Raw genomic sequence first — 24,215 nt, 5'->3', positions numbered from 1 at the left:
CTCTGCAGAGATGGCAGGGGAGGGCAGCATGGTGGGGAGCATCACCAGCACCTGCTGGGGCTGGGAGGTGGCCGGGGAGGCATCAGCTGTTTGCAGCCTCCTGGCTGCAGCCAGCCCAGGCTCTGGGTAGCTGCTGCCAGGCATGGTGCCTGGGCTGCTTGCAGCAGGGCTTGCAGCCTCCCAGCCACCAGCAGCCCAGGCTCCTTAGCTGGCAGCAGTTGCCTAGAGTCCGGGCTGGTGATCATGCGCCAAGCAAAACAGCCTCATGTGCCATGCTCGGCACATGTGCCAGGGGTTGCTGACCCCTGCTGTAAAGTCTTCTTTAGGGAAGACTTGATGCTGAGGCAGGAAGAAAAAGAATGTGTGGAGGTGGCAGGTAACTCCCTGATACGTTATAGGTGGCAGACTGCAGAGCGCCTAACTAACAGGCCATCTCAGCTCAACAGACTTTTGACCTTTTAAGATTATTGTTTATCATCTGTCATTAACATTCATTTGGTAAAATAATCCAGGAGGGATTTAATGGGCTAGTACACCAGATTTCAAATCTGGGTGCTTAAAAATTAGACACTGAACTCCACTAGTAGGCACACCAAATAAGGCCTAAATCCTTGGGTATGTAACATGAATAAATAGAATTTTCACATGCATAAAATCAAATACCTGTATGTTTAGGGAACTGCTGCTGAAAGTGGCTGGATTCTCTGAGGTAACTGCCTATCTTCCACTCATTTTAGTGGGGATGGAGGATGTGGAGTATCTAGGAAAATTAGGACACTTTTATTCTGATGCCCTGCTATGGAGTTAAGTGCCCAAGTTCAGGCTCACATATTTGAAGAGGATGGCCTAATTATAGCAAAATCTGAACTTCCTCTGCAGCCCTTGGATGACACTAATAGTGCAGAAAGGAACTGGCAGGGGTTGGCTAGTTAGCACAGGGACACAAGACCAGAGATCCAGAGCAGGGCCTGCAGGATTGGAAAGTGACAGGCATGTATTATTAATAGAAAATAAAGAAACATAAAATGTTTGAGATGGTTACTTCTTTACTAATTTGTAGTGATTTGGGAATCTCTGTCCTAATTGGAAACACTGCAGGGTTTTAAATGCACAATAAAAAGTGTTTTTGCTGCAGCTGCTGTTTTATGCTTGGGTTTTATGGGGGTATTTTTCAAAAAATAATGAAAATTCTGCTAAAGGGAAATCAGGGCTGCTGACATTGTGGGAACAAACGGGAAAGGCTGGGTTTGCTCTTGGAGGATGAGGGAGGGAGAAGAGATGCTAAGTTTCCCCTTTAAGAGGCTGGATTTCCTCTCTCTGACGTCAGGGTGTTTCTGCACCACCGACTGATAACCTGTTCGGTGGGCTAAAGAGGATCTGGGAGCAGCCAGTTAGTGAGGGAGACGGAGAAATCATCTCCCCTTTCAGCTGCAGCCAGCCATCTGGTCCTTTCTCTTTTCCTGCAGCAGCAGAAGCAGCATTCGTGAGTCCCAGGAGATTCCTTGCGGCATCCCACGATGTCTGTAGCAGGGCTGAAGAAGCAGTTCCACAAAGCCACTCAGGTACAGGGACAGGATTGTCAGGTAGTCGAGGAGGGAGGAGGTGGGAAATGATGGCGTGTCCCTGAGCCTCAGGCTTCCTGCAGCTCCCACTATTCTGGAGTGGTGACAGGGAGAATGAGTGTGTGTGTGTGTGTGCGTGTGTGTGTGTGCGCGTGCGCGTACACGTGAGAGCCAGTCTCTGATGTGTGTCAGTGGCTGCTGTCACTGCTGCTGTGGGGGAGTAAGTTGGACCCTGGCAGCTATACCTCCTCCATGGTGGGGGTGAGGCTGCAGTGATCAGAGGCAGTCACTGGATGGCACAATTATTTGGATTGGCCAGACCCCAGGGTTCAAGGTGGTGAGGGGGGGCAGGGGCAGAAGGAGAAGGGGCTATTTGTCTCACTTCATTTGAGGGAATGAAGAAGGGGAGATCCTGGTTGGTGCCAGTCCCTGGAAGATAGACAGATGATGGGGAGCCTCTTTTCTTGTAGCTTTTTGCTGCAGTGCACCCATAGGGCCAAACTGGGTTACACGTTTTCCCTGCTTCTCCTCTCAGGCTCTCATTACTCCAGCTGACTTTCTGGGATATAAGCATGATTTGGGAAAAGTAGGGGTGTGAATGGAGTGGGAGGGAAGCTGCAAGGGGCTATGCAGTTGGCCTCTACCAGGATCTGCAGCACCAACAGGTACCACATCCTTCTCCCTTGGGGAAGGTGGGGAACACACACAGGGTCATTTGATCCCATACTGCAGCCCTGCTTTACAGCTGCAGTTGCATTATTTAACAGGAGGAGCCCAGGATCAGATGGCAGCAGCCTCTGCCTTCACCCTCCCCAGCTCCTCCAAGCAGCTTTGTAGCTGCATTACTCATTACGATTTGTATCTCTTCCACCCACAGGGCTGCTCTACCTCCCTTCCCAGCCAGGTTGGGAGCAGACTGGGTGGCAGCAAAGCAAAGCGCATTTGCCATGATTGTTCCCTAGACTGCTAAGAGTATGACTTCATTTATGACAACTGCACCTAGTCATGTGGCTGGCTGTGGGATTATGTAAAGTCCTTCTCCTCCAGTGACCTTGCAGTGCTGTACTTACTGTACTTTGGTTGCTCTCTGAAATCTGCTCCATCATATGAGCAATTACACAGTGTTCTCAGGTGCTGTGAAAGGGCCCAGTGCGTTTCTCTCTCCCTCTCATGAGAAAAGAAACCTCTGAAGGGATTCTCTGTGTTGGCTTCACTTGCTCAATAGCTCCTTGGTCCTCTTGCCAATTTATCTACACTCAAACTAATTTAACGATGTGTTTGTTTGGTCTTTAAGTCCCAAAGCAGGCTTGGCACTAATTTTTGCTGGATTTTATATTGTGACATTATATGCTGTGTGCTGGCTAAGACTTCTGGGTCTGAAGAGAGATTTGATCCACCTGTAGATCTTGCAACTTGGCTTCTATTTGGGTTCCTTCTTTGTGGTTTGTTTTTTGGTAAGCCACCAATAAAGTGTTATTTTTCAGATCATAGCCAAAGTGTTGTGACTAATGTATCTCTGTTGTGCACACTATGGGGAATCACCTGCTTTGTATCTCGTACATGCTTTTAGCAAGATCAAGGTGTAGGTTTTGCTAAATTTAAATTAAAAAATATGTATATTTAGGGCAATCCAATCTCATTTACACTGGAGTGTAGCTAAAACAGTTTCACTTATGTCAGTAAAGTTACTGTGTACTTAACAGAGTTGAGACCAAGACCAGAATTTGGTTCTGTCTTTTTTTACTCTTACAAAATGGATAAAACTATCAGCCATGGCATTGTGATCCTTCTTGTGGAACATCTTCAGGGCATGGTATAAGGCAACTGTTCCCCAGTCATCTCTGACTGAAGGGCAGCTATGCTGAGGAAGTAACTTGCTGCAGGCATCATCAGTCTTTGCTGTCTTTGTCAACCTGCGTTTTAATATTTTAATTTACCGTGGCTGTGAGCAACATCATATGGGCTCAGGAGCAACATAGTCCCCACAAACCATGGGGTGGGAGTGAGGGTGGGGATCACTGGTGTGAAAGGTCATGGCAGACACTCTCCAAAATTAAGCTTGTAAAACTCAGTGTGCAATAATGATACCTTTTGAGACCTTGTGGGCTTTTTTTTCCTTTCCTTTTCTCATCTCATTTCACAGGATTCTAGGGAAAGTATATTTGCTTTATTATCAGTCATGCAGCAACTCTTTAACCACATCTGAGAAGGGCTTGCTGAAATACTGGTTCTAGTTTTGGTGTCTTCCACACTATGATTAAAGGAATAAATGTTATGCCTTTGAATTAAATGGGATATACTGAGACCTCTGTTGGCACATGCATACTTACAAAAACATTCCATCCCATCTTTCATATTGTGCTGTGTTGCACTGTGTGGAAAATACCCTTCACACAAACTCTGTTGTGACTGTGACAGATGGATGTAAGTCACAATTAAGTTTATTAAGCAGTATAGTCAAGTGCAGCTGCTGCTACTTCATTGTTTTCCCCTTTATTTCCTCCAGTGCCTAACTGAAGGCAAGAAATCATCATCACTGCAGCGAGCTCTGCTACCCGAAGTAGGAGTTCCAATGCAGCACTTGCCAGATCTAAGGAGTGGATGAATGTGTTGAAGTTTACTTTGCAATGATAAAATCTGCTGAGCAGTAGCAAAGTTAAGGGGGAGCAACTGGGGCACCAGGCTTGGGTGCCAAGTTAGAGGTCTGGAAGAGACATTTCATAAACCAGTTTGAGCCAAATCAGCTACACTCAACCAAGTTTATTTCAAACCAGCTTCGGCCATTTTGAAACTGGTTTATGTGCACTGAGCTTCTGTCCTGTTATAGGTTTAAACCAGCTTCTGATCAATTAAACTGGTTTATGTGTAATGTCTGTCCCTAGCCAGAGAGGTGCAAAAACAGCAGCTGCCCTGAGCACCACCATCCCCCAGGGCACAAAACTGCTAATCAGGCTTCTCTTCATGAAAGGATTTTCTTTAGTGTTCTATAAACTGTAGGAGTAAATAGGAGGCAGTCATTGCCCAAGCATGAGGAATAGGGGCACACATTGCCACACTAATCACTGGTTCTGAGGATCCCTTTTAGCAGTGATAATGTCATTCATGAGGTAGAAGAGTTTTAACTGGCTAGAACCAAAATAGTGGCTGGATTCCAAATTTAGAAACCTGACAGCAGACAACCAGGGATTTCCAGGACCAGCCTTAACTCAAAAATAATTTGTACTCATGCCATGAGTTTACTTGCACGGGTGAAAATTGCTCTCAGGTAAGGCTTGTGAGATTGGGCCTTTTGTTTTACTAATTTTTTCAGCATGATCGCTGATTGAGAAACCAAGAGCTTGATTCTGCTAACATTACTCATGTGAGTAAGCAGTTTGATTGACTAGAGCTTGGCAGGATAGTTTGCTGTATGAAATGAGACTTGTCAACAAAGAATAAACAGTGTTTATTTCACTAGTTACTGAATGGGATGTGACAGTTTACACAAGGGTTTATACTGAGATGTCACCTGTGTCACAATGTAGTCCCAAACCATGCAGGAAACTATTTATATCTGAACCTTTGTGTTTGTTTTATTCTACTTGACTTTCCACCTCTCCCCGTTCTTTTTTTCACTACAACTTGTAGATTTAATTTTGTTTAAAAAAAACTCCCACAGGATTGTTTTCAAAATACATCAACTAGATTTTAGTTAATGAGGTCCTAGTGCAAACAATATAGATATAATGCTCCAAGTGCACACCTGGAATAAATGAACAAGTTATTGTAGGAGAATTAATAATTCTATGATATTTACCAGCAAGATTACTTTCATACATTAATAGAGCTCCATGCTTTGAAACCTTTTAACATGCCATTCAATTGAAAAGTAGTTTCTGAGGCTGGAGTCCTTCAATCTGGTGTAATTTTCTACAGCATTTGGTTGGTTGTTTTTTGAACATTTCCATCCTTGAAGCTATTATTCTCACTAATAATATTAGCCATTTTGTATTTCTGTCTCTTAGTAATGCTCCCCCCATTACAAACTGAAGATTTCTGGCACTACTTCAAATCATATTAACTTCATTTTCGTCCTATCCAAAAGGAGTTTACTGTACCTAGTTTAAATTCACATGTAATGTATTACATTTCAACATTATTGACGCAATTTCAGCCTTTTGTTTTTCATTCCTACTCTGATTTGTAAAATGGCAAATAAAGCCACTGGATAGCTAGTATTTAGTGTAATAAATGTTGCAGAATGTTCTAATATCAAACGCTTTACATCAAGAATTGCTTGTTAGTAAGGAGCATGCTACACTTCGGCTTTTCACTGGGACAGGTTTCCCCCATGTAAGAGTTTTACATCAATGTAACTTGACTAGTGGAATTACTGAAGATTTATGCTTGTGGAAGTGAGGGTGACTCAGGCCTGCTTGCTGAGTTTCACACTGCTGTGACAGGCTAGCTGGCAGTGACTTAGCCCAGGGGTTTTGAAGGGGTAAAAGATGATTGATTGGAGGACTTGGGATTCCCTTTTCTCACCAATCAAGCCCCAGAGACTCCCCCTTGGGTCACCTAGAGGGGGATAAAAGGGGCAGCGTGGCTGACTCAAGGGAGAGACCAGCGAGGGATCCTAAAGAAGGAGTTTCAAAGAGCTGGCAAGAACAGGGCCAGCAGGGTGGGAGCAGTTGCCCCAGAAGAGCCTGAAGGAGTGGGCAGCAGTTGGACCCTCAGCAGTGTGGCCGGTGGCTGGCAGGAGAGGCTCCCCAGCTCCAGCAAGGATCTGAGCAGTGACCTGAGAGGTTCCCAGCTCTGCTTCCAGCTCCTCCAATAAGAGGCCAGGCAGGCAGCTTGACGTGAGGTAGGGGCTCCGGGAAGGTCAAGACCCCTGGTAGCTTGGCACAATGTCAGCACTGGTGGCTGCGTGGTAGAGTTTCTGTCTGCCAGGTTGGAGAGCTGAGTTCAGGTCCCAACTGGGCTGACTTGGGGTGAGTGAAATAACAGGGAGAATTTCTTGTTGCAGTGGAAATGGGTCATTGTGTTTTCCCCCCTTTCTCCCCCTCCAGGTAACTAGGCCCTATATTCCTTGTTATTTGACATTTTGTATTTTGTGCCTTTTATATTTCACCAACCAGTATTATTTGTTCTGCTGTTTTTGTTTTATATTTTGTTAACCCTGTCTTTTGTCAACTGGCTGAATATGTCTATGATTGTAAGTGTCTAACCTTTGTTGAATCCTGCCCCCTTGGGGCGTTGTCATATACCCTATACCCCCTGGTTTATACTGGTTATGTTCCCAGTCCTGTTCTGTCATTAAAAGGTATATGGTTAAGTCCCCATTGGTGGTCTGGCTCTGCTCTATAGGGGGAGGAAAGTCCCTACATCTCCCACAGTGCTTGTGCACCAGCTTTGATCCCTTCAATTGGAGAGGTGGTACCTCTTGGAGTACTGCCCGGGTTACACTGAATTACAAAATATCAGGCTGAGCTGTATGGAATAGCCTAATTAATTCATTAATTGTACCCACACAGCAACAAAGGAGCAAAGGTGGGAGAACCTTCTGGACTACAAAGACTTATTCAGATATCATTTTTTTTCAAATTATTTATAATGGGCAACTAAATGTTGTTCAATATGTGTGTGTGACTTGGTATCTTACCCATTAGGTGCACAGGCCTACCTTCCATTAATGTTAATGGGAGCTTATGTTTACATCAAGAAGAAAATAGACCGCCAAAGGTTTTATGTGTCTTTGTTTTTTTTTTTATAAAAAGAGGAGACTAAACTTGCTCTTTGGTTGCCATTGATTTGCGATGCAGACTCAATGGCATACAAGAAACAGCTTTAAAATAGCACCAGCTTTGTGGCAGCAGGCATCACATAATAAGGCAATAACCTCAGACATTCGCAAGGAAGACAGAAGTTTTGAAAAGCAGTAACTCCACAAAGAATCATAGAAATTAAGGGCAGGAATGGAAAGGAATTGACAAAGACATTGGTGGTTGAGTGCATGATTCCACTCCACCTGGGCAATAGTGGCTGGGGGAGCTACCAAAAGAACTGTCACCATTTAAATAGACAGTCTGGATGCACTTGCATGACCCTATTAAAGCTTGCAATTTAGCTTTTATTTTAACTCAGCAACATTGTTATAAGAGATGGCATGGCTTAATGTGACTGCATGAACTGCACTGCCTCCGTGCTAACATCTGTCAGTAACTTGTTGGGAGGCTGACGTTATAAATGGTAAGCACAATGCTTTTCTTTAACAAGGCAGCCAGTATAGTAAATGACTGGGCAAAAATTGGACAGATCTGTAGTGCCAGCAACAAATGGTACATAGGCTGCACAATATCACATTGACTTCAAAGGGATTCTGCACAGGTTCAGGGTTCTGGCTATATGGATTCTGTTACACACTGGGGACTTTAGGGATGATGTAAAATTTTTAAAAAATATAAATAAATGAAGGACAGAGAGAGAGCTACAAACAGCATGTTTTAAGTGTTCTGGAAGAAAGTCTACTCCATGGTTTTGATCCAGCAAAGCACTTAAGCATGTGAACAATTCTGTTGAAACTCAGTTTCACTCATTTTTAAGTGCTTTGCTAGAACATGGCCTATCTGACCAAACAACAGAGTTGCCAGTGTCAGAGGTGAATGTACTATGGTTTAGTGTGGTAGGAAAAGGGAATTCAATGATGGGTACTATCTATTTGATATAGTTCAAGTGCTTTACACACTTGATGCATTCTCAGAATCACAGTATGGTGCAGAGAAGTCATTAGTATTTTTGTTCTTTTCCTTGTATAGAAAGGAATCTGAGTTAGAGAGGCTGATAGCATTTTTTATTTGGGAAGCCAAAATATACACCTGGGCTCCTAAATAAAAAGGAATGCCATTCTCTGAGATGGTGAGCTCCCATGTAACCCAGTAGTTTTCAATCTTTTTTTTTTTTTAGACTCAAGGCACCTTTTGGAAAATGCCAGCCCTTTGTTTTTCACTCATATTATGACTACAGAAAAATACCATATTTCCCTGAATATAAGATGAGGTTTTGCCCCAATCAGCATAGGGGAGAAAAAGCTCCGTATCTTACAAGGAAACTTCATTAACTACATTTTCTAACGTGAAACTGCTGCCAAAAGCAGCATGTGCTCAAAAATGGAAACCAACTATGAAGCTGCTTAAATGTAGCCAACATTGAGCATGATTATAAAACACATGGCCCATATTGGGCAAACATACTGAGGGGACCCTACCACAAGGCTATATGATAATGCCCATTGTGCTCAATTCCTTTCAGCACTGACTCATTTTCAAGTCATACTACATTGCATACATTTTTACTTCCTCTTCATTCCCACAGCTGCACATTTCTTTCCCATTTCCAAGTATTCTTGTTTCTTCACCAGCCTTAAATGTCTGGCAAACATCACCAAATGGGATCTCAAACAGTTTACCCAGAATTTCTCTGTTTCTTCCTCTCTCAGCCTGTTGCATATGATTAGCGTGGCCCTTCCCTCCATGAGGTGGAGCCAGAGCAGGTCCCTGTACCTCATTTGTGTATAGATTCTTGCAGGTCTTATGACAAGAACAGCTGTTTTCATCTGTGTGTGGGAGGCTAATTAGCAAATGAATCCTTTGTGGGTGGTATCTGGTGTACACACACATACTGAGCACTGCTGAGCTGTGGGGCCATGCTTGTTTGAAACACTGTTGTCTCTGCATGGGCCCAGCCCAGTGAACTACATGGTAAATCAGGGGTGTTCAACCTTTTTTACTAAGTGTACCCTAAGTGACCCCCTTTTTAAGAAGAGTACCCCTGCAGGGGGTGAGTGGCAGGATGGCGAGCGGCGGGGGGAGTGGCCAGACAGTGGAGGGGGGGCTTATCGAATAAGAGTTTATTGTTACTGGGCACTTCAACTTCATGTGTGCCCAGGACAGCAGCATGGTGAGCTGGGTTAGAGCGACTCCAGCTGTCAGGGGACCCTGGGGGCCAGTCTGCCAGTCCAAGGCTGTGCTGACCTGGCTCAGTGTGCTGCAGAGGGACTGGCTGGGGCACGAAGGTACTCCAGTGCAGGGCTAGCCAGAAGGCAGTCCTGCACAGAAGCACTTTTGTGCCCCAGCCAGCCCCGTCCTTGTCTACACATGTGTTGCTGCGCAGTAAGGAACTCCGCTGTAGAATAGTACTTGTATTTCCAAGTACTAACCTGTGGCAGAGTTAATTAGTTTTCTACAGTCTAATAGGACTGCATGTATAGACAGTTCCGCACTAAGCATAATTAGGTAGTAATTAGGCAGCTCCGCAGGAAAAGTCTCATGTGGATATGCCCAGTGTTTTAAAATTTGCCCCTCATTTTCCATGTTCTCAGGAAGAACAGGGTCTGACAGTAAAGAAGAGGGGGAAGGGGCTACAGGGGGGAAGAAGTTGGAAGGTCAGAGGGCAAGGGGGCTACCTGCCCCTCCCCCCCCGACTTATTTTTCCTGGTGTAGCAGTGGGGAGGAGGGGAGGGAGGGACAAATTCAAGGTAAACCTCCAACATTTAGATTCTATACCTGGAAAATTATAACAAATATATGGAAAACGTATATATAGAATCTAATTATTGGGGAATCGTCTTATCGTCAGGGTTGTCTTACATTCCAATAAATATGGTAAGTGGAATTATTCTGTTGCGGAATCAGTATGTTTCTGATCAGTACAGGTCAGTATGTTTTTGACACTCTGGATTCCTGTTTAAACCTATTAATTTATTTTGTGACTCTTCTGTGGGTGTTTGCATACCTAACAGCACTAATATTGCCTGACACCCTGTGCCACCCTTAAAAGGAGTTTGTGGCACCTTGGTTGATAATCATTGATGTAATCCTTGAATGAGAGCACTGAGTGCTTTTATTTCTTTGTGCAATGCTAGGAAGGCAAGTTTACAAATGTTGATTTCTTGTAACTTCTAGCTTCAAGATGTTGGGAGTTTAATGGCAAAGCCAAGACTAGAACACATTTTGCCTGTTTCCCAACACTGAACTAACAGCTCTGTTTAGAAATCTGCGGCAATCCTGAAAGTGTTGAGAATTTTATCAGTTTAGCACTACTGCTATTGGGGACAGCTCAGCAGCAGAGGGATGCCTGGAAGTTATTTAATGAGATGGAGGGGAATATAATGAAAAAAGAGTATCAGAAATATTAAAATCTACTTTAGTCTGCTTACCAGCTCTCTCCTAGCAGCAGCTTAAAGAATGAGGAAGGTATGGAGTTGAGGGGATGCTTCTGCCTCTGAGCACCTAAGATGATCTGAAGATAAAGAGCTGACTTGGATATAGAAAGGTTGGAGTAGTCAAGTTTTGATGGACTAAGACAGTGGTTCTCAACCATTTTTGTACCAGGACCCATTTGTAAACATCAATGGCCAGTGTCAATCCAGTGCCCCTCACTCCTGAGCCACTGCCCCCAGGCCCCAGCCCTCCATGGTGTGGGGCAGGGGTTAGGTACATGGGATGGGGGTGTGGATGTAGCACATGTGGGGCCCAAAGCAGCCCCTTGCAGGCTGGAACTCTGCCAGCCTGCAAGGGAAAAGCCACAGTTTCTCACGTTTTTCTCCTTTAAAAGGAGAAAATTAAAAGGAAAATCCATTTCGAACAAGTCTTTTTGTGACCCTTTCATATATTCTTGTGACCCACTTTTGGTTTTGATCCACAGGTTGAGAAATGCTGGTCTAAGAAATTTGCAAGAAGCAAGGGATTTTTTTGTGATATCATTTATTGCATCATTGAGAAATGTAAAGTGCTCCATTTGGGGATGAACAATCCCCAACATAATTACAGGCTTGGTGGCTCCAAACTGACTATCACAATGATTGAAAGGGACCTAGGGGTAATAATAGACCATGGTATGAATCTGAGCTGTCAATGCGATGCTGTAGCCAGCAGGGCAAACAATACCCTGGCATGTATCAATCAATGCATCTCAAGCAAAATCAAGGAAGCAATTCTTCTGCTTTGCTCAGAGCTGGTGAGACCGCAGCTGGACTACTGCATCTAGTTCTGGGTGCCACTCTTCATCAAAGACATGGTAAAGCTTGAGAGAGTCCAGAAAAGAGCCACCTGTATGATCAGGGACTTCCAAGGCAAGCTATACGAGGAAAAGCCAAGGGACCTGGGATTCTTCAGCCTAAAAAAGAGGAGGCTGAGAGGGTACTTTATAGCAGCTAACTGCTACGTCAGGGGAGTACATCAAGAGCTTGGCGGACAACTGTTCACCAAGGCGCCCTTGGGGAAAACGGAGTAATGGCCACTGGAAGACCTGTTTTAGGCTTAACACTAGGAAACACTTCTTTATGGCTAGGGTGTCCAGACTGTGGGATAAGCTTTCTCCAGAGGTGGTGCAATCACCTACCCTGGAGATCTTCAAGAGAAGACTGGACAGATGTCTTGCTGGGGTCACATGACCCCAGTTGTCTTTCCTGCCTAGTGCAGGGGGGCTGGACCTGATGATCTTGTGAGGTCCCTTCCAGCTCTTACAATCTATAAATGCTCCCTACTTTTTTAACATAAGGCAAGAAATAAAAGGGAGAGGTTGCAATCCTACTCTACTTTGATTTTTTTAGGAGGAATTGGCTCTTGCCCAAAATCATCATATAGCCAGTGCTTCCCCTCTCCCTGAATTATAATGAATTTATATATTTCCATAACTTGTGTAAACCTGGAGGAGAAGCGTCACAATATTGAGTTATGTCAAACTTGCCTGTTGTTCAGTTTTGTTTTTGACAAATTTTGAAAGCTCTTTCATTTGTCTCCTGCCATCATGAATGAAAGTGTCTGGAAGTTACCTGACATGATAAAATTCTGGATAAGTCATCCTAGTATATTTGCAGTGTGATGCAAAGTGAAGCATTTGAGTGTATTACTAGCTTCCTTGGGCAAAAGTGGTGGAAGTAAAGTACTCACCATGATGAAGGGTACTGGGATGTGAAGTTGCCAAGCATAGGCTGAAATGCTTGTGTGGGAGCTAACTCAACATATCTGAGAATCATCCTGAAATCCTTGCTCAGATCTGTCTCTTTATTTAGGTAAATCCTACTGATGAAAATGGAATACTGTATGTCTGTGCAGAGGAATTTAAGATTCAGTCCCAAATTCTTTGGATAGAAAAAGAATGCAGTGCTGTGGAAAAATTTGTGTGTCTCATCAGATTGCATAAAACGGTTTCAAAAGAGACCTAACCTAAGGACTTTTGGTGAATGGTACAGCTTATTTATATAGTTGTCATAAGGTTTATTTGTGTGGATGCTAATGGTCTTGGCCTGTAACTATTTGAAAACTGTTTGAAACAGCTAAACTTTGTGAAAAATATAAATGCATGTAAGAGTTGTGGTGGCACTGAAGCTTCTGTTTCTGTCTAGTGTTCATTTGCTAGGAAAAACCAAGATCACACTGAAAGGCTTTAAAGACTCACCAGAGATGCATGCAATAATTCTGAGTTTATAGAGAATACTGAAGACTGAGACTATGTATTTTTCACATAGTAAAGTTCTACCTAGGAATTCTGACTTATGTAGTGATAGAATTAACTCGATTCAGTATGAGTTTGAAACACTTCTCAAATGCAGTTATAGGTCAGGGCCATTAGCATCTCTACCGACAATCCATGTGACAATTATATTAATAAAGCTGTGCTGTTAATCACCAAAGGTCTTTAGGTTGGGGCTGCTTTTTTTGAACAGTTTTACATAACCTGGTTACTCTTAAGGGAGGATTAGGGTGTAGTAATCTGAAACATACCTGGTTGTACATTTTGTACTGTATTGAAGCTGAGAAGCTGGTAGATAAAACACATATATTGGGAGATGATGGAAAGCTGCATTCAAGTCTACAGTAGAATGCAGATTCTTAGCAAACTAGCCAGGGCCATATGAATATGGGACCTGTATACATACATACATGGGACCACTGCAGTGCTTCAGCTGATTGCTGTGGTATTTATTTCAAAGGGTACTTAAATAGGTTGTGAACTAACCAAATGTGAAAAATCTTGAGTTCTACTGTAATAGATGAACATGAATATGGTGAATCACTGAAGCTAGAGATGAGATGGTGAAATGTGTTTGGCTTAGAGAAGATGCTCAGGGCAGATTGCCAATTTTGAGGTCCAGGAGGTCCCCCGCCCTCACACTATGAGAAAACTGACAAGCTGCTGTCTAGGTTTTTTCATTTTCCTTTTTTTCCAGCTCTTATCTCAATTAAAATTGTAGATTTGGTAGGATCCAAAGGGCTTGTGGTATTGTCAAAACCAGGGGGGTTGGAGTCAGAGACAAGTCAACAGGCAGGGACAGAAGTTGGGAAGCAAGCTGGGTCAAATACTTAGAGGTTTGAGTCCAGCAGAAGGCCTAGTCTTGAGGTAGAGGCACTAGTCAATGCCTGAGCAGAGTTGGCAAAGGGATGTCAGGCCTGGAAATCAAAAGATAGAAACGCAGGGAAGTCTGTAGGCAGCAAGATCCTTGTTGTGCAGACAACTTCCTGCTTCCTGTTCAGCCCTTAAATAGATTGGAGGGACCAATCTGCAGCTGGCAGCCCTCACTATTTAGGGGCCAGTTGTGGAAGACCTTGTCATAGTGGAGTTCTTTCACTACTGTTCCACTTCTGGCTACAGGCTGTGGCTGAGAGCTGAACTGGTGTTTGCCCCCTGAGTCTTCAGCTATTGCATTCAAGACCGTCTGGTAGAGCTTCTGGCTTCCAGTGACTTTTTCTTTTAATTCTAGCATTGATAAGAGGAACAGGTTAGGATTCTGGCTTCCAGTTTTGGGTCCCTTGACAGACCTAAGTGTGTGAACAGGTCATGGCCTATAAAAGTGCCTTCACATACACTGAGACTGGCAGTGCCAGTTAAGATCTGTACTGCAAAAGCCCTTTTGAACATTTTGGTGAGGTTACCCCAGTAATGTCTGTGTTTCTCTTTCCTTGCCCATAGCATTCTTCAGAATAGTCTGATCATGTAAGTTAGTCTTAAGTGTGAACAAAGTCCTAGGTTGGACACTGGGGATGGCAAGCAGTGGAAATAGCCAGGAGAAGAGAGGATACCACGTAAGAAAAATTATATTTTGTGCAACCAGCGAATTCCAAGTAGTAAAAATTTGCCCCTCAGGTATTTTTCAGATCCAGGATTAATGGTCGTTCAAGACAAAGAGAATTCATCAGTATCTGGGGGTAGGGTGGGGGATAAATTCTTCAAGAAACAAGAAAATTCCTTTCCACTATCCACAACAGCGGATACTGAGTACAGGATTCCTGTTTGCCATCTCTCCTATGTGGAGTTTTGTTTAATTTTTTTTTAATTGAAAGGGCGAAAATTGTATCTTTAATCTCAGTTGTATTTTGGTATTGTGCCACCTCTCTTTGCTTGCTATTTTTATTTTAACAATCTGGGATGAATTTCTAACTTTACACATCCAATTGTACAAATTGCGAGTGAGTTTGCACAGACAGGTAACTGTCTCTGTTTCTTAGCACATCAACACAAGCAAGTTCCTGTGTGGTACAAGGGATGGGAGTTTGCCACACCTCAGCTGCTCTGCCGTATGCGCTCATGTAGATGTATTTAACCTGAAGTAAATTAAAGCTACCTTGCAGTGCCTTGAAGCTCTTTTAATCAGGAATAAGATGGTGGGGTTAACTTTTGTTTACCTTGGCATAAGAAGCTCCACCCAAGCAGTTACTGTGGAGCAATGATGCCGCAGTAAATTCCTGCCCCGCTTTTATCTTATTTCATGGTAACATGTTCACATGTCCATGCGCTATACATTTCTAGTGCACCCATTACTGGAGTAGCTAGGCATCAATGTCTATCCAATTTACGTATGCAGGTACCATCGGTATGTAGAAAGCTGGATACCTACTTGACATGCCTTTGCAGATTTTGCCCATTATTTCTATAGTATAAAATAAAAGGAAGCAAAGGCCAAACCATAACCTGTGTCAGAGCCTTATTTAATATCCCACCTGTCATCAACTCCTTTCAGCATACTACAGAGCAAGATGAAATATTGTGCTGATGGCCACTGGTCTGTCAGTCGTGAACAATTATGTCTTTAAGAAAGTCTTAAATCCCCTCACAGGACTTGCATGTTAATAGTATCCATAAAAGTTCTGAAATGCCATAAATAAATGGTGCAGTGTTGGGGAGAGGTACTGTAAAGAGGTGCTGTAGTTTTTCTAGCTATGAAGTATAAATGTAACAGATATTGGAGTGGCCTTTCACATTTTATTGTTGTAGGGAGATGGGTAAAAAATCTTGTAGACTGATAAGAGCAACCTATGGCTTACTGATACAGGTCCCCCAGCATGAAAAGTTTATTTTATACCTCCTTGTACCAGCTTTTATGAATCCGGTTTACCTTTTTCTCTTCTCATACCCCATGTTGGGAGAACAATGGTACTGGTCCTACTTAAAGGTGTATAGCCCAAGCATAGGGATGAAAAAGCAAGTATTTTTTATCATGAACCTTGCCATAGGCAGAATTACTTACCCTAGTTCTGCTTATCTAATCTTGTGCTTTGTCTTGGAACAGAAAGAGTAACTGTTTTCAACCTGAGATTATGACAGAGTTCCTGAAATTTATCCAGCCTGTCACAAAGCTCATAGGATTTGAACATATTCTTCCTGAAAAAATGTAGCCCTCTGAAGGTATTCTTACTCACTGTATTTGCCCCATTATTTCTGACAGGCTTGCTCTTTAAAGAGATATCATCTTTGTAGAGTATCAGCAGCCTACAAGAATTTATATATTTTCTGCCCCAGATGAGTCATATCAGAGGATCTTTCCTGGCAAAGAAGATCTGGGGATGCATGGTGAATAGTTTTGAGCAAAGCGTCTGGGCTTCCACCTGGATGATGCTTGTTAGACCCCAACTCCATGCGGCGCCCAATGACTAGGGAGATGACGATCCAATTGCTCATGGTTCCTGTTACTCATTAGCCAGAGCAAGCAGGGAGCAAACACCAGCACACATTGCTTGCAACAGCTTTATTCAAAATGGAGATGGCTTTGGGCCAGGTCCCTCACAGACCCACAGCCCGTGAGCCAGGGGACCTGCCATGAACAATAGTTCTTTTCGCATTTTATACACCTTGGGTCATGCTCATTAACATTTATTCCACCTTCATCCCTCCTTCTGTTCCACCCATTTCTCCTCCCATCTCAAACTCCACCTCTGTTTACTGTTTGTTTCATTAGCATGGAATTGCCTATGCATTTCATTCATTTACATGCCTCTCTGCTAAGAGCGCATGCTCAAGACTTTGACTCCGGCTTCTCCTGGTCACTTGCTGGTTCTTTCTGGTTTCTTGTTGACTCCTTCTTCATCCCCAAGGTCTTGCTTCTGGTTTATCTCCTGAAGATAGCTGGTGGGCTGCATCTTGTTCTTCTTACACAGTGGTCTCTATACGTTACAACACTATGACACTGTTAGAAATCTGCTTGCCTAAGTGTTTGCAATGTTATCTTTTAATATATCATTTGGCCTTTGTGACCAGCAGCTTTTGCTGAAACATGTGCAACCTGACAATGGGTGGTTGGACCCAGATTACTCGAATAGGCCGGGGACGAAAGGGGTTTGGGGCCTTATTCCTCCTTCTTCTGTCTCTCCCTCCGTCGACAGAAAAAAAAACATCGAGGAGGCAGTGAGATAAACAATGCTTTACTCACACTTTAGGCAGAAAAAAACTCTTGACAGCTGTTTCACCATTAAACTTGCTGGTGACTCGGGAGCTCTTAAACACATTTGGATGGTATACCCAGTTGTAATGGGGGCGTCCTGGGGGAAGGGATTTCGTGGACGCAGGATCCTGGAAAGGGTGATCAGGCCTCTCCAAACTGATGCGTGGATCTCTCTTGTGCTTGTGTTCTGCCCCTTTTATAAGCTACAGAGCCAATCAAAATGTGTCCTGTGTACCTGCTGACTTTGAGGAGGCTGTGACTGTCGGTGGTGCGGTCATGCCCCTCATGTAACCCCTGATTTGCTGACTCCCTCACACTCCGAGCATAGTTTAACATGCCCCCTTGACCAAATGCCAGATTAGAAGCAGTTCTATTGTGACAGGGGCACTCAACTCATCTGGTTATGACAAAACACAGATTAAAGCCTTGTATTCAGCTGCAAATCCAGTGCGCCCCAAGATCCAAATAGTGTCACCCTAACAATGCACTCATATTCTCATGATAGAGACCAGGTGGATGGTCAGTGGTGGTCACTTCTCCGGGTCTCATAGATTGTAGCCTGGCCTAACTAGGCTGGCAGGCTCCTTTTACTCTGTCCTTTGCAGCTAAGTGTGTTAGTGAGAGGCCTGACAGGTCCACCATAATTGGTTTGCATGAAAGGATCTCCATCTGCAGAGGATGCCAGCTTTAACAGAGAGCTGAGATCAACCTGTGATAGAGTGCAGCAGTGAAGTGCTAGGGGCCTGAGGGGCTGCATATCCATTTGGCTTTTATTCTTTAAAACAAATGTATGTGTATTTATTGTTCACAGAAGGCATCATAGCAATTGCTGTGGCAACAAGTCTTTCCTTCTCCAAAGACCCGGTTGTACTTTTAAGGAACAGCCCTACCACTGGCATGATGCACATCCAGCCCCACCTCCCCACCCCTTCCAGCCCCCAGAAGGAAAGCTCCAGATGGCATCTGGAGCTCCAGACTGCACAAGGGCAGTGGAGTTGCTGCTAGCTGTTTTAGAAGGTACAGCATACTCTTTTCAATGTGTGCTTGTCCCACTCTTTAGGTCAGTAGAGAGGGATGAAATGTCCATAGCTCTGTCTTCTCTTTTACTCATTTCATATGCAGCAGGGCTCAAAACAGAGCTATCCCTGATCTCTACAGGCTCCTGGCTGCAATTGTCTTGCCCTTTTAGGGGCCATGAAAGTTTGTTGTCTCCTATGGTAATAAAAAATTATTTGGTACAGAATAAAGTATAGATCTCACACAGCCTCTCCTGCACTGGCCTACTTAGTATCCTAACCCTGTCCTGGATAAATCACTTCTAAGAATGAAAAGCCTTTCTACTACTACTGCTAATAATGTTATTGCTAAGAATATTGGGTACTAATTATGATGGAAGATTTATGAGAGAGATTCCTAGCCCCTGTGAAACAGACAGAGACAAGCAGCTGAATACATTGACTACTGAACAACCATCATTAAATGGATATAACTTCCACTGGGCTGGCTTTCATTGTCTCTGTTGTAATGCTCTTGAATCTCTAAGTGCTCAATGAAATTGGAGTATTATACTGAGTGCTTTCTGAACAGATGTTTTAAAATAGAGTAAATTGTTTGCTTTATTCCCTTTTCTTCTTCTCTCATGATAGAAAAGCTATTTACACCAGAGAGTGTTAAATATTTGCACCCTCCTCTGCCTCTTTCTTCTTTTTTTTTGTCAGCTTGATTTTGGTCAAATTTGTGTTTGTTATTTTTCTTCCCCATCTTTTTCATTAGGATTTTCATTCCAGCTGTTGTTACAAGCTGGTAAAGATATTTAAATGTGAAAATAATTTAGCTTAGCCCTTTGCAGGACCTCTTATTCTAATAATGCTTTGACCTAATTTTGTCTGCTATTAACCTCAGCTATCACTGTGCAATAGCAGTGAAAATGTATTAATCTGATCTCCAAGATTAAAAAGCCCCTGCGTTCAGTGGCACCACTGATGTAACACCTGAAAAAACATGCATTTGGCAAGTGAAAATAAAACATGTACAGAGGTAAACTTAAAAGACTCTCTCTCTAAAAATTCTTTCAAGGACTCTCACAATTACCTACTGTGGCCTTTACAAAACAACCAGACCTGGTATTTCTGATTTGCTGATATAGATGTAACCCTGGGCGCAACACTACATGCGCCCTCACCTGAATAATGGGATCCTGGGGTACCCAGTACCCAGTAGCCCTGCCCAGCCCCCCTGGGAAGCTGCTGCAGTGCCTCCGAGTGGAGAGCCTCCCCTTACAATCAAGCACCCTTGCAGACAGTTCTCAAACTATTTACAACATAACAAATAATCATTAAATAAGCACATGGATATACTGTCTAATAAACCCTCAAGAACTTATTTACACAGTCTCTCACTTGCACACGGTGAACTGGGGATCCCATGTGCTCTGCCCCTGGTGGGGTATCTCAGGGAGCAGGACTGTCTGTGTCCCTGCACGTGGTCTGTGGACGCTCCCTGGCACTGGTGTCCGTCTCCGTGCTCCTGGGGTCTCCAGGCAGCAAGCAGCAGCTCCTCTGCAGTTCCTGCAAGACAGCCTTCCCCTGCCTTTGACCCCCTTTCCTGGTTCTGCTGTGAGCAGTGTCTGGGCTGTAGGCTATAGCAACCCTCCTGCCCCACACAGCCTCACAGCCCCGGCAAATGCAGCCCCTCCCTGGGCTCTGCCTGCCCCTTGGGCCCCTCACCCATCAGGGAAACTAGGGCAGACTCCGGCAGTCCCCACCCTGGCTCTGCTGTGCTCACCCAGCCACACCAGCTGCAGTCAGATCTCTCCAGACTTGGGTTCTCCACACCAGCAGTCCCTGCCTGCTCCTGCCACCGCAGTGTCTCCACTGCTGCTCCTGCAGGCCTCTCTCAGGGGCTCTCTGAGGGACCACTGTGCTGAGACTCTCAATCCCATCTCCAGCCTGTCCTTCAGCCCCCCCCCCCCCCACCCTTCTCTCTCACTCACCCCTCCCACTTCCAACAGGGCTGCTCCCAAACAGCTTCACTTGCCCTTAGAGCCTACAGTGTCCCCTCCGGGACAAACTCTGTCTCTCTGCCAGGCAGCGCTTCCCATTCTGTTTAGGTGGGTCCATTTTTTTAAAGGCTGCTACATAGATACTTGCTAAAATATTTAGACCAGTGGTTCCCAACCTTTTCTAGGCTCAAGGCATGACTTGTTAAACCTAAACCTTGTTGCACCCCTTGGAAAATGCAGTTCTTAGCTTTCACTTGTTTTTTTGACTGGTAAAATAATAGAGCAGTTCTTCTGTTGCAACAAACTCAAAAAAAGCCCCAACAGTTCACAATATTTTGATACTATGGCTTCTGAGTTGAAATATATGGGTATGTTTTTTTAAATCGTGTAGGCGTTTCCACACCTAACAGTGCCATGCAGGATCTTGTGTGTACCGCTAAAAGGAACCTGTGAGAATCATGGCATTTATAGGCATTTATAGAATAAATTTGAAATATTTTAGTTTTGCTAACATAACCCTTATGCAGGAGATTCAGGTATCATACAATTAACCATGAGACCAGCTACATGTGCAAAGTAGCTCTCACACAATAAAAAGCTTCAGCCAGCTATAAATTTAGATCTCAAAAATGCGTACTTACTTTATAGCTGGTTGCTATTGAGCTTTAATTTGCATGTGTAGCAAGGTCTCCCCTGAGGGTAGGAGCCTGTCAACTGTGGGATCCTGGTGCAAGGGTGCACATTGCTCAGCAGTGGCTGCAACTCCTGCAACAGCTGGGGAGTCTCAGCTCCAGCAGCTGTGGATATTGGATCCCAGTAGCACCCTGCAGCTGCCGGGACCCAAAGTCTCACAGCCGTGGACGATGGGTTCCTGTAGCATGTCTCTTGGCAAACCCTTGGGGTAGAAGTATCACTGCAGGGGCATTCTCCCTTGTCTGGGAGTGTAGGAAATCCCTGGGGCAGGAGTTAATTGGGGTGGGCCTCCCAGCCATGAAAAATTGCTTCTTGCTGGTGCAAGTGGGGGGAAAAATGGTAATAAAGGCATGAGGGGATTGAACGCATTCTTCCTGCCTTGTACATGAATCATTCCATTCATTCCATTTCCTGCTTTTGGGCAGGAACAGATGGGGTTTGATTTTTCTCTCAGTTTCTAGGAGGAGAAAAAAATAACTTAAAACAGCACTGAAGTTGTAGGAAGGCTTAACAACCCACCAACACTCTTGAGGAGTCTAAATGCTGTAATATGGAAATATGCCTTGACATGCAGAATAACCACATGGTAAATGATTTATTGATTATTTTTCATCCCACAAGAAGCCTTCGCCAGTGATAAGTAATGCAAATTCATATCTGAGAGGTTGGCTATAACTCACCCACCAGCTAGAACTGTTGATGCTCTATAAGAGTGAGTTTGTTTATAAAATATTACTGTGCTATTTTGGGAGTCTAGAGGGGCTTAGTTTTACCATCTATAGAAGTGGTGAAAACTAGATTACTTTGTAGCAGATGCATCCATTGCTGGCTCAAATGGGTCTGACTCCACTGTGAACAATGGGTTTGTACCTGCTTCCACAAGTAGCACATGTGGCCCCATAGCTGTAGCTAGCCACCCTAGGGCATATGCAGGTGAGTGTGGAGGAAAGGCCTGTACAAAATTGAAGGCAAATGTGGGGTTATGTATTTCTGGAGAAAGACATTTCTATCTTTAACTCAGTTCTTCAAAGACAGATTTTTTTTCCATCCTTTTTATAGTCCACATCATGGACTAATGTTCATTAACTTTTCATATGAAAACAGGAATCTGGCCTGTCAGCTATAGATTGCCAACACTTGATGTAGGAAATCCAGTCATGGACTGCAGAACCATTATTTCATTTATTTCCTGAAGTGCTTACAAGCTTAGTAACAACCAAGACATCTGTTTCATTCATCTTTGTTAAATACCGAAGGCTAGACTGTGCCTTGAAGGCCTTGAAAGCACAGCCCTGTACTACAGGGAGAGCCACTGGCCTAATCTTGGCTGAGTCCCTGGAGCAGCAGCAATGGCTGCTGGCTGCTGTTGAGTAGGAATGTGTTCAGAAGTTCTGCCTTTGCTTTTGAGGAGTCTATTAGCACTACAATGGAGCAGTGGCTCCATTCCCCTTCATCCAAGAACAAACAAGGAAGGCTCTTTTTATCGACTCTCTTCTCTCTTCCTTGTGCTATCTGTGAAAGCAGGCTAAGCAGGGTAGAATACCTCTGTCTTACACACATTATCACCTTGACAGCAAGATCATCTGTTTGTGGGCCTTGAAGCTCTTAATTGTGGCCCTTGAGAGTAAGAATGAAACATTTTAGTTAATCCTGTTTCTACATGGAACAGGGAGGAGTTTTTACAAGGCCCTTATCCTTGGTCTCTCAAGCATATTTTAGCAACATTGGCCACTGTTGTCCCCCTCCCCCTCTTATCTGTGGCAGGTTAGGGTGTTATGTCTCGTGGTTGTGTCAGGGTTGACCATGTAGTTTTACTAATAGATTAGATAAGGATTTGCATAGCATGTTTTGGATAGGGGTGATCCTGCCTCAGGCAGGGAGTTGGACTGGATAACCTGTAAAGGTCCCTTTTAGGCCTCCTTTTCTATGATCCCTTCCTCAGCTACTTCCCATAGCTTCCTCTGTAGCCCCAAAGGAAGTACTCTGAGCTACTCTTCCTTCCCTCCTGTTGCAACCTCATGACAACTCTATCAAGAAGAAACTTAGGTAAGGAAGGTACCTTTACTCATGCTAGATTTTGGGAGCCCCAGGGAGAGAGCAGGACAGGAACTGTGCTGCCTCTGCTTGCACATAAGGAAGAACCTGGGAAAGGATGGTTCCAGTTATGACCCAGCAGCCCAGGGAAGGGAAGAAAGAAACTGAGAGTAAAAAACTAAGTTCAACTGTTAGATTCTTGGCCTCTGTTTGGTGGCTGTTCTAATTTTGTAAGTCCATGTACCAGAGAGGGATAGCCACTATTTCTCCATGAACAGACCTGCCCCTGTGCCAAATGCTACAAGGGGATGAAGACAGAGTGCATACAGCTGTTCAGTGCACCTTGTCTACATGCATGTGACTCACTTCAAGCTCTTTGAATGTAGACCAGAAGCAGAATGTGTAGCTGTTTGCTGGTGCTGTGAGCTGCTTGGGGAGATTGGTGTAAGTCATTTGGAGTGGGGGGGTTGGTGGGTCCAGGGGGGATTTGATAGGATTGTGGGGGCTGCTGGGTCTGGGGAAGGGTTGGTAGGTCTATGCTGGAGGGCTTGCTTGGTTAGGATATTGTGGTGGTGTTGAAGGGGTGAGTCGGGCCTGGGGTGAGGGATGGAAACAGCACAGACCTGGGGTTGGGCTAGGGTGAGCAGCTGGGCTTTTCCAGCCCTGGGGCTGCACTGTAAATGCATATATGTGTTTGGGAGATTGGGTTAACCAGTTCTCCATCTAAATTAGTTCACATACTCAGGTGAGTTAATTTACACCATTTTAGAGTGATTTAAATCCTCTGCATGCCTATTTGTTTGGGTGTTTAGACTCTGGTTAGGTTGATCTAAATCTAATGCATATATGTAACCATAGGAAGGATTAATGCCAGCTTCACTGCTACTGGGGAATCTGCCCTGCCTGCATTATTGAAAGCAGAGGGCTTGTGGGGCATTCCCACTTCTTTTTGCACTACCTGATTGGCCTATGTGGGGTGGAACTGGGAGAGAGGCTCCTTGGCTTGGTTGCAGTGATATGTCTAGACTCCAGGCAGAAAAGCCCAGGCCCAGTGCAATATATTTGTCGTGGCTGAGGGGCTGTGGCCAGCAGCCCGGGCACGTGGGCCGGGGAAGTCGGCACGGCGGAGTAGAATTAGGCACTGACGCGTGGAGGTTGATTAAAGATTGTTTTACTTACACCGTAGATGGTCGCGGTGCAGGCAGGAAAACTTGCTTGGTTACAGTTGTAG

The 24,215-nt window shown here is 44.2% G+C and overlaps 1 protein-coding gene across 5 annotated transcripts in view; it reads left to right on the top strand.

Annotated features, from left to right (window-relative positions):
- The window catches only part of SH3GL2 (SH3 domain containing GRB2 like 2, endophilin A1), a 266,462-nt gene that overhangs the window by 27,320 nt on the left and 214,927 nt on the right, over nt 1-24,215 (top strand). For 4 of the 5 annotated variants that reach the window (XM_014604843.3, XM_019483681.2, XM_019483682.2 and 1 more), the window contains exon 1: nt 1,321-1,562. Coding sequence is in view for 1 of the 5 variants with exons in the window: in XM_059724690.1 (XP_059580673.1) it covers nt 1,518-1,562 (45 nt within the window). In the remaining 4 variants the exon portion in view is untranslated. Of the gene's footprint in view, nt 1-1,320; nt 1,563-24,215 lie in introns of those variants that run through there. The other variant, XM_059724690.1, reaches the window with a different exon arrangement.

This window comes from Alligator mississippiensis, chromosome 3, assembly GCF_030867095.1.
Source record: "Alligator mississippiensis isolate rAllMis1 chromosome 3, rAllMis1, whole genome shotgun sequence".
Taxonomy (NCBI): domain Eukaryota; kingdom Metazoa; phylum Chordata; order Crocodylia; family Alligatoridae; genus Alligator; species Alligator mississippiensis.
This window is presented reverse-complemented; position numbering and strand designations above follow the sequence as displayed.